The sequence below is a fragment of the Protomyctophum bolini genome (assembly GCF_963924005.1).
Source record: "Protomyctophum bolini genome assembly, chromosome: 22".
In the NCBI taxonomy this organism is placed as follows: domain Eukaryota; kingdom Metazoa; phylum Chordata; class Actinopteri; order Myctophiformes; family Myctophidae; genus Protomyctophum; species Protomyctophum bolini.
In genome coordinates, this window is record NC_137883.1 from 6,959,571 (window position 1) to 6,970,859 (window position 11,289).

Consider the following 11,289-nt stretch of genomic DNA (forward strand, 5'->3'; position numbering starts at 1 on the left):
CACAATTTTCAAAAGGTCTTCGTGCAGTTGAAAACCTGAAATTTGTCTTAAAGTACTTTCTACTTTTGGTACTTTTCAAGTACATTTTCATGGGAATACTTTGTGTCCTTTTACTCAAGCACATTTTGAATACCAGACCTTTACTTGTAACAGAGTATTACCGCATTGCAGTATTGATACTTTTACTGGCGTTCATTGTTGCTTTGGTTATCCAACCTCAGCCTGAGCCAAAGGTATGAACGAGTCAACATCTTATTTAACAGCATGGCCTTGCTTTTACACAAACACTTCTATTGCAAACTGTTCACCGAGATATGAGAGATAACGGTTTATATTGTTGCTGTCGATCCGGTTGTTTATTCGGCTCTGCACCACAAATAAAGAGAAGTTCATTCAGGACTCGAGAATGTTGCTAAGCAACATAATCTCGACTGGAACGGTTTGTATGAAATTCTAAGCCTCGTGTGTGTTATTGCTTAATAATATCTCAAGAGTGACAAATGTGTTCATATTATTTACACCAGCGATTCCCATGCCTGTGGGCCAAGCCAAATGATTGGTAAAACAGCACGAGTTTAATGACAATATATCATTAATATTGAAACGTAATGTGAAATGTAATGTAGGAAAATGTACGAAACATTTTTAAGTGGTGCAACCACTTCTACATCCAGCTTTGTCCGTGTACCTGTTTGTGTACGTACGTGAATGAGCATGAGTGGTGTGCGCATGCGTGAAATTGGAACGAGAGAAGTATGTGACATTGCTGCCACCTGCTGGACGCAAATCAACTGCCTGTATAATGGGAGGTGGACGGCAGCGCACATGCGCGATCCATAATAAAGCTAATCTAACGGAGCAGAGAGAGAGAGAGAGAGAGAGAGAGAGAGAGGGGAGTTGCACCACTTGGTTCACACAGGTGTGATTTTTGTTTTCATCGTTTTTTGATCGTAGATGGAACACAATTGATTGATTGAAATAAATATGGGAATATGTTCCCAAGTACACTCGCATGGATTCTAAATAAAAGACAAGTCATTTGACACTTCATGCTGAAAATAGCCGATCTACAAGCTCACAACGCGCTGTGAGCTTGTAGATCGACTATTTTCAGAAAGTGTAAAAACAGTCATTACGACGGCATCAAGGCCGTTTTGTTCGACTAAATCAACTGTAGATTTAGTCGACTAAAATCTTATGATGTTTAGTCGACTAAAACTAGACTAAAACATTCCAGGTGACACAAATGTAACTAAAACTAAACGAAAACTATTCAAGAGACTATGACTGAAACTGCCAAAAACAACACTGCGGAGGATTCCTCGTCGTCACGGCGTCACAGAGCTCGCGGGACTCCTCTACAGGTAAACACTCGCTAATGAGCCAATCACACAGCGTCCTGACGACTCCTCTACAGGTAAACACTCGCTAATGAGCCAATCACACAGCGTCCTGACGACTCCTCTACAGGTAAACACTCGCTAATGAGCCAATCCCACAACGTCCTGACGACTCCTCTACAGGTAAACACTGGCTAATGAGCCAATCACACAACGTCCTGACGACTCCTCTACAGGTAAACACTCGCTAATGAGCCAATCACACAGCGTCCTGACGACTCCTCTACAGGTAAACACTGGCTGATGAGCCAATCACACAGCGTCCTGACGACTCCTCTACAGGTAAACACTCGCTAATGAGCCAATCCCACAACGTCCTGACGACTCCTCTACAGGTAAACACTGGCTAATGAGCCAATCACACAACGTCCTGACGACTCCTCTACAGGTAAACACTCGCTAATGAGCCAATCACACAACGTCCTGACGACTCCTCTACAGGTAAACACTGGCTAATGAGCCAATCACACAACGTCCTGACGACTCCTCTACAGGTAAACACTCGCTAATGAGCCAATCACACAACGTCCTGACGACTCCTCTACAGGTAAACACTCGCTAATGAGCCAATCACACAACGTCCTGACGACTCCTCTACAGGTAAACACTGGCTAATGAGCCAATCACACAACGTCCTGACGACTCCTCTACAGGTAAACACTGGCTAATGAGCCAATCACACAACGTCCTGACGACTGAGCAGGTGCTTCTGATTAGATTGCTCCCGGTGCCTTCAACGGCGCCTTTCATTAGGAGCCAATTAAAAGCAGCAGTGGCGGATGAGAGAGGGCACATGTATGACCTCGCTAATAGTGTACAATGTGTGTGTGTGTGTGTGAGTGAGAGAGAGTTATATCAAACCACTTGAACTTGGGGGGGGGGGGGGGGGGCTATAATAGACGGACATATGCGATCTACAGTACAAGCTCACGACGTGCTGCGACACGAGCTCGCGGATCGCACATGTTTCGGCCAAAGACATTTAGTGCAGAGCAAAAACTGCAAGTGGCCTATTAATAATAGAGAGCCCATGGGAACCCGGTGAATTGCATGGTTAGGGTTTAAGTGGGTCGAAACTCAGAAGTTAGTGGATTCGAATGAAAATCAACCTATAATAACCAGTAGTTATACATATCGAGGTGATCTTATCGACCTACTACATAATAATAATAATAATAAATACATGCACACTGGGAGCCTACTGGCTGTGATTAGGAAACTCAGAGACGTCCGACATGGCGTTGCGCGCATTGTTTCCGACTAAATCTAACCTCATATCAGTTTTAACCGGCCACGTAAGTCCCCTAACCTCATATCAGTTTTAACCGGCCACGTAAGTCCCCTAACCTCATATCAGTCTTAACCGGCCACGTAAGTCCCCTAACCTCATATCAGTTTTAACCGGCCACGTAAGTCCCCTAACCTCATATCAGTTTTAACCGGGCTACGTAAGTCCCATAACCTCATATCAGTTTTAACCGGGCCACGTAAGTCCCCTAACCTCATATCAGTTTTAACCGGCCACGTAAGTCCCCTAACCTCATATCAGTCTTAACCGGCCACGTAAGTCCCCTAACCTCATATCAGTCTTAAAACCCATTTTGGGCGGTACCCCTTTTGGTGTTGAAAAATAGCAGATATACAAGCTCAAAGCTTGTCGGTACGAACGCAGTGAGCACTAACTATAGAAGCTGGCCTAAAATGTCTGTCTGTGTCTGTGTCTGTCACGCTGTAACACCACCAGCCTGCCACCAGAGGGGGCAGCTGTATAAAAATAAAAAAAACACACACACACAAAACATAATTTAAAAAAAACTTAACTTAAAAAAAACTTAACTTAAAAAAAAATGCACGCACACACACATACACTAAAAAAAACCTTAAAAAATAAAAAAATAAAACGCAACTTAAAAATAATCTTAAAAAAACAAAAGAGAACTTAAAAAAAAGTACATAATTTATTCGAATTGTTATTGCAATTTACGAGCTGCGTTCGCTTCCCGCGTTCCGCGCGTCTTACTTGATAAGTATAACCTACTGGTGATCACCAGGTGGATGACATTGGAAGAGGGGGTGAGTCTGTGGTGCCTGCGGTGTGTTTAGATGTTACTCTATCCTCTACGGCATGTGCTGTACCTTCTCTCTTCATGCCCATGGCCAGACACTTCTGGTAGCGACAGTACTGGCAGCGGTTCCGCTGCCGCTTGTCGATCATGCAGTCCTTGCTGTCGCGGCACGTGTACGTCAGGTCCTTCCGCACCGTCCTCTTGAAGAAGCCCTTGCAGCCCTCACAGCTGTAGACCCCGTAGTGTTTACCTGCGTGGTGGGGGGGGATGTTAGAGAGAGATGGAGAGATGCTGTGTGTAAATCACTTACTATACACCATAGTCTTGGTTTTTTTTAACCCCCGTTAAGACCTGGAACGTCTGTGTCGCTGTAGCTTTTTTACCCACTTTAAACATTGTTTTAAACTTTAGCGGTTGGAAAAATAGCAGATATACATGCTCGTAGCGCGACACCGAGTGCCGCAGTACAAGCTTGTAGATCTGCTCTTTGTAGAACGTGTGCAAATCATTGAATTATTACGTTTTTAACTCAAATCTTTGCTTCTGGTGGGGGGGGGGTTCCTGGAACAACATATTTTCAGACGGGGCTCGGCGGCCAATTACACATTATTTTTGGAGTCCTTGACGTGAAACAGTTTGAGAATGACTGACATACCGCACGTAGATGCATGGGTTTATTTTCAGGATAGTTAGGATTTAGAAGACATTTGTAGAATCATGGTCTCAGCTATTGTTGGGTGAAAGGGTCAAGCAGGGAGGCATTGTGAGCAGAGTGATCGAGTATTACTCAGAGTGATCTAGTGATCAGAGTGATCTATAGTATTACTCTGATCTCGATTACTCTGGCATTGGGTCCCATTTTGTTTTCGTCTGTGGTACGACTCGGCCGAGGACTGAACTCCTGGTCTCAGGACGGACATTCTAGCCACTAGGCCACTGCTATTTCTTTCAGTAGTTATTTGTATTCGTTGAAATGCAACACACACATAGTGCACCTCAATGCATTGTGAAATGTCAAAATGCACAGGAAAGTAGATGATTAAAAAAAAAAACAACAACAGACAAAACGGACACACGGTACAATGGAATATGGAGAATTCATAAATAGTCGCTATTATTAAAAGCATATTATCCGGTTGCTCTCGCTGCAAATTGCAGATAAGTGCACATTGACCGCAGCGTCGTCAATCTGTGGCGCGGAAAACAACATGGGTACAATACAGCGATTCCAACATTCAATGCGGAGCGGTGGTCCTCGGTCAGCACTGAAGTATGCCCAGGAAGAAATAAAAGAAAATCCTTGAGAACTGAATTAGATTTTTGTATATAACAGCATACCGAATGAAACCTTTTGTGTCCGAGTGAATAGTGCCCATATTGAGTGTGAGTGCGAGAAAATAATAATAATAACAAAAGGTCACTTTGTTATTGGTTACAGTGTTGGCATGACAACCAAAAGACCGAAGGTTGCTCTTGTGATTATCCCATTATGGGCGGCGGAAACCCCTTTTTGGTGTTTTAAGCATTATGTTATACTTTAGCTATTGGAAAAGAGCAGATCTACAAGCTTCATACGAGCTTGTAGATCTGCTATTTTTGAAAAGAATCATGAAAATCTTTGAATATATATTCTTTCAGAGCGAACGTTTTTTTAACTCAAATCTTTGCTTCCAGGGGGAGGTCTTTCAGAGAGTCCCTGGAACAACATATTTTCAGTTGGCGGCCATCCTTGACATGAAAATGTTTAAGCACCAACTGACATAGAAACATGGGGTTTTTCAGAAAACTGTCAAGATTTAGAAGGCATTTGTAGAATCGTCTTGAGGCCGAAATGGGTTAATGACACAGTGAATAATGTGTAAGCGGTATACGGCACATGCGCGGAATGCCGTTACTGTGGGGGTGCATGGGACCTTGCATTTCTGTTACTTTGAAGGAAATGGGAAAGAAAACATATAACGTCTGGATCTTGGAAAAACAAGTGCCTTAGTTTTGGCATTGGTATATATATATATATATATATATTCTGGTGATATCTTTGCCAATTGTTACATTAACAGCTGGCACGACGTTATATGCATGAATGCTTTGATCCAATAAATTCACCGAGACTGAAATACAACTTTTTAAGCGTCAAGGTCTCTCACACTGCAGCCCGTTTGCCAGGGATGATTTACTACGATGTAGTTAACTGCTTTTTTACTGTGTAATGTTAGTTTGGACTCGGACCCGACACTCCCTGACCGCAGCTGAATGGAAGAGGTCCATAACATGCAGGGAAAAGACACACACACACGCACGCGCACGCGCACGCACACGCGCACGCACACGCACACGCACACGCACACGCACACGCAGTATGAAAGGGCTATGTGTTTCACCTCCACGAGTAGGTTTCAAGTCACACACACACACACACACACACACACTACTGGGGCCCATTTGTTTTCCCTGTCCATTAAAATGGACAATGCAGGGAAATCAAGCTAAGACGCAGTGGGGTGGAAAAAGGTACTCAATTGTTTTACTTAAGTAAAAGTACCAATACTGCAATTTAGAAGTACTTGGTTACAAGTAAAAGTACTGGAATTGAAAATGTACTCGAGTAAAAGTACAAAAGCATCGGCATCAAAATGCACTTAAAGTACTAAAAGTAAAAGTGCTCATATTGCAGTTCAAAATGTGTACAAAATCTATTGAAAATAGCCGATATACAAGCTCACATTGTGAGCTTGTAGACCGGCAATTTTCAAATGGCCAAAATGTATAGGGTTGAAGTGGATAGTTGAAGTTTTTTTCTAATCAAATCGCCAAAGTAACTAGTAACAAAGAAATTCAAATAAATGTAGTGGAGTAAAAGTACAAATGTTGGCTCTGAGATGTAGTGGAGTAGAAGTAAAAGTACTGGTAAAATGTGTCATAACAAGCTTCCTCTTATCAATTTGTAACTCCAAGAGTGTTACGTTTGTGTGCACTAGTTAATACCAGTAAGACACCCTGAGGGCGAGAAGCACGACGCATCCACCTGGGGTGACGGGGAGAGCCGGTGCCTTGGTATCACTATATTAGTCACCATTGGCTATCGGCTATATTGTTATTTTGTAACGTCGGTATCGGCCAATAATTTCCATTTCGGCGCATCCCTAGAAAAAAAGGTAGTCGACAAACCTTTTCCGTGTGTCGAAAATCAACACTATAGTCAGTATGGGGGTGTGTAGTGAAGAGAGCACATTTCATGCTGTATCATCTCCAGCCATGAGGGCAACTCTTCGACAAACTTCTGGAACTGTGCCTCACAGAAGTTGTGTGACGGGAAACTTTTCTTTTAAAATATCTTTAAAATCCATAAAAAAAAATGTAATAAAAAGAATATGCAGCAAGCTACATATAAGCACTCGACTAAACTATCTCCGGTAGGACTTATACATTTTACGTGACTGCTAAAAGTGGGGCAACGACGGGGGACACCCACTTTATTTTCTTTGTGCTTTTTTCCCCACTGCTTACCGACGTGCGGCTGAGAGGCGGAACGTGGAAGCATTTTTAATGTTATGTGAGCTATAACACAACAGTCTGCGGCTCGAGAGACTATAGTGCATGTATGAGCGCGCGTGTGTGCGCTTCAACCACTGTGGATAATATACAATTGCGTTCGGTTTATACCTTTGTGTCTTTATTTCTACATATTAATGTGCACAAGATGTCCCCCCCCCCCGTGGGCCCTTCTTCTCCTTCCCAGTCATTCAGGTACCGTTTTTGTATCGAGTTGTAAAGCACCTCGGTTGTGTGAATCCCATTAGAGTTCCTCTTTGATGCGTGTTCAGTTTGATTCGGAAAGCAACACCGGAGCCCAGTGTTGCCGTTAAGACTCCCAACAGATGCGAGTGGCTTTGCTTGTTCATAAAAGGCCTTGAATACACGACTCATGTATTTGGGATCGTCTGTCTGTATCTCTGGCTCCAATTAAGTTCCAGGTGCAGCAGTTTGTTCCACGTTCATTCGCACGCGGGTGAAATCGCCCCTCAGCGTCTTCTGACAGACATACTAGGGCCCAACCCAGTAGTCACTTTGAGTGGCACCACACAAAGCCACAGACCTAGCCTATACTATACGTACTGTATATCGGACATTACTATTGCTAACCCTCACCTAACCATAACCGCAAGCACGACGCAGCGCATGTGGGTGAACAACATGCACTGTCTACAGTACGTCGGACGTTACTATTACGAACCCACTCAACCCAGGTGGTATGGATTGGAAGTCTATTGCCTAACGAAGCATGCTACGAGCTGGCTGCTGGAATGCTTTTCTAGAGTCTATACTACGTTATAACACGCCCAAGTCATGTAAAAGAAAATGCAATATAAGTGTGTGTGTGTGTGTGTGTGTGTGTGTGTGTGTGTGTGTGTGTGTGTGTGTGTGTGTGTGTGTGTGTGCGCACGTGTGTGTTTAGTACATGCAACAACCCGTATGTTTCGGTTCATTGGTGGTGCTGGAAAGAGTACTTGTATGTTTTACCTAAGTAAAAGTAGCAATATTGTAATGTAGAAAGTACAAGTCCTGAATTAAAAATTTACTTGAGTAAAAGCACAAAAGCATTGGTATCAAAAAGTACTCAAAAGTACCAGGAAAGTGGAAAGTTTTCATTATGCAGCATTCCCCATTTCAAGTTTTCAACATCTTTCAAAAATAGCAGATCTACAAGCTCACATATATAGGCCCCTCCCACTGATCTTGCTAGCCAATTACAATGTCACGTCACCCCTGTGATCATGTGTAAGGATTTATACCCCCAAAAAAAAAAAATCTCCCACAAACGGTTACATTTTTTGCATAACTAAAGTTTTCAGGTATAGTGGAGTAAAAGTACAACATTTGCCTTCTGAGTAGAAGTAAAAGTACTAGAAATGGAAAACAAAAACACACACAAAATTGTACTTTTAGACCCGAGGACGATTCTACAAATGTCCTCTAAACGGTTTTCTGAAAGACCTCATGTTTCTATGTCAGTCAACCTTTTCCATGTCAAGGACCCCCAGATTTATCTCAATTTGGCCGCGGACCCCCCCATCTGAAAATAAGGTAGTTTCAGGGACCCCCCCAAAAGCGCAAGGTATGAGTTAAAACGTTCACTGTGAAATAATATATTCAAAAGATGTGCGTTTTTTTTTCCAAAAATAGCAGACCTACCGTATACAAGCTTGTAGCAGCTTGTAGATCTGCTTATTTTTCAAGAGATAAAGTTTAAAATGATGGTTACTTAAAACACCAAAAGGGGCTTCCGGCCCAGAATGGGTTTTAACCCATTCTGAACGGGAACCCGTTTTGGTGTTAGCATCATGTTATGCTTTAGCTATTGAAAAACAGCAGATCTACAAGCTCATAGCGCGCCACCGAGTGGCGCGCTACGAGCTTGTAGGTCTGCTATTTTTGAAAAATCGAAGAACGACTGACATTTTTAGAATCTGATCTCAGGTCAGAATGGGTTAATCAGACCAGTGTGTGTCCCAGTGGAAACCTCGTATGAATCTGATCTCAGGTCAGAATGGGTTAAAACACCAAAAGGGGGTTCCGGCCCAGAAGGGGTTTTAAGCAAATGTATACTTGGTTACTTTCCAGCAGGGGCGCGGGGGCGGGGCGGCGGCGGTCACACACCTGAGGAGCGGTCGCCGCAGATGGCACAGATGTGTTTGGTGAGCGACAGGGGCATCCCACAGGGCTGGGGGGGCACCTTCATCACCCCGTTGAGACCCAGGGGGGGCTTGATGTCCTCCGAGCTGCTGATGGAGTTCATCGGAGAGTTCAGCTGGAACATCTACACACACACACACACACACACACGCACACACACACACACACACGCACACACACACACACACACACACACGGCAAAAAACAGGTCACAACCAGAGGGGGGGCGGAGCGTCAAATAATAATAATAATACAAATAATAATAATCACACCATAATGTGAAGCGAGCGGTGCCTCGGAGTCAAGCACAGGGTTGTAATTGTCCTTCCTGGTGCGTGTGTGTGTGTGTGTGTGTGTGTGTGTGTGTGTGTGTGTGTGTGTGTGTGTGTGTGTGTGTGCGTGTGCGTGTTTGATAAGTGTACACGTCCACTGGATTGGATTAGATATGACCTTTGTACACGTCCTATACGGTCTGAATGTATATTATGTTAAATGTTGAGTACAGTACAGATTGTCCTAAGCCCGTTGCAGCTGAATGCGGGACGTTGCGAAGGATATTATGACAGGCAGATGAGCCGCAGTTTGCAGTGGCACTGTCCTTATCTCCAGAGCCCCACCACGCCCCTGGGGTCCACCACGCTGTGCCAGGGGTCCTTGAGGGGGTTCCAGCGAGTCCCCCCCCCCCCAACACTTTTTTGTTTGTTGTTCTTCTACTATTTGTGGTGATGTACAAGCGTCACAGCATGTTGCATCATCTCTTCTCAAAAAAAAGAAAATGTTGACAAATCTCGTACGGCGGGTCCCTGGTGCACAGAATCTGTTGGCCGAATACATGCCAGGCATGATCAGGAGTCATCGCCATGTTGGCTTGTGGCGGACATCTTTGTTCCATTGTTGCCACGGACGGATACAACACGAGTTGGACAATAATAATAATACCAGAAACACAAATAGATAGCCCTGAATGACCATGGGACCAAATGGACCCTTCCGACACTCCCAGAGTTAAAGTTAGTGCTTGCAAATAAAACATTTGAGAACCACTAATAACACTAGTGGACTCACTAATGTGCCATACATTAGTGTCATACAGTGTCATATAAGTGTCAAACATATTCTAAAAGAAGATCTTTTGGCCCCCTCTAGATTTTCTCTCATCCTTCCTCGGCTATCTTTGTTTGCTTCCTCCCTCCCTCCCCCCCTCCCTCCCTCCCCCCCTCTCCCTCTCCCCCTCCCCCCCCCCCCTCTCTCTCTCTCTCTCTCTCTCTCCTCTACCCCTGGAATTATTTTATTCATGCTCTCGACGAGCACCTCCCGGCTCCCAAATGTCGGGCGCTGTATTAGCGCAGCGCTTGACGCGAGATCTAACAGTGTGCGCCGCGGATATAAAGAGAGCCGCTCTTTGTTTTAGCAACGGGGAGCGACGCCGCGAGGTGGGCTCTCTCTCTCTCTCTCTCTCTCTCTCTCTCTCTCTCCCCTTCGCTGCTGCTTAAAAGAGGAAAACGTACAGTATGCCACTATAAAAGGCCTATATGCGAGTTACCCTAAAATACTGGGTCTGTGTAAAGCAGCGCTGGATCTGTAGCCAGCCACACTGTGCTTCACCGTTTTGAAGACATCGTTTAATGAAATGATTGCACTGGAGGTGGTTATTAGAACGCTCTCCAAAGTACTCAGACCGGCGGTACTCGTATGATGAATTGAACGAGGTGGACCCTCTTGTAAACAAGTGTAGTGCTTTATTGGGTCGTCCACTCACTGTTAAGTGTTAACAGCTGTAGCGAGTTGTGCTTGAAATGTACTGCAATTCTGCAAACTGTTAATAAATACTTACAATCAATCACTCAAACCGGTGCAGATGCCAACCACAGACAGACAGACAGACAGACGATATAAACACACATGCATGTATTCATGGTAACACGGGCACACACACACACACACACACGCACGCACGCGGCACGCACAGTACATATACGGTACACACACATTTTGCACACATACGTGACACAGACATAAACACACATGCATGCATTCATGCAAACGCACGCGACGCAGCAGGCAGTGCGGAGACCTCGTAGCAGGCAACCCAGACATGTTTTCATTAAGTCGCCCCACACAATCACACA

General features: G+C 44.3%; 1 protein-coding gene across 3 annotated transcripts in view; it reads right to left on the bottom strand.

Annotated features, from left to right (window-relative positions):
* Positions 1 to 9,284, bottom strand: part of LOC308310090 (retinoic acid receptor RXR-alpha-A) — a gene marked incomplete at its 5' end in the record, with an annotated part of 32,994 nt that extends 23,710 nt beyond the window's left edge. For 2 of the 3 annotated variants that reach the window (XR_013963457.1, XM_080756180.1), the window contains 2 exons: positions 3,537 to 3,716; positions 9,125 to 9,284. Coding sequence is in view for 2 of the 3 variants with exons in the window: in XM_080756180.1 (XP_080612306.1) it covers positions 3,537 to 3,716; positions 9,125 to 9,284 (340 nt within the window). The remainder of the gene's footprint in view (positions 1 to 3,536; positions 3,717 to 9,124) is intronic. The other variant, XM_080756181.1, reaches the window with a different exon arrangement.
* Positions 9,285 to 11,289: the final 2,005 nt, after the last annotated feature.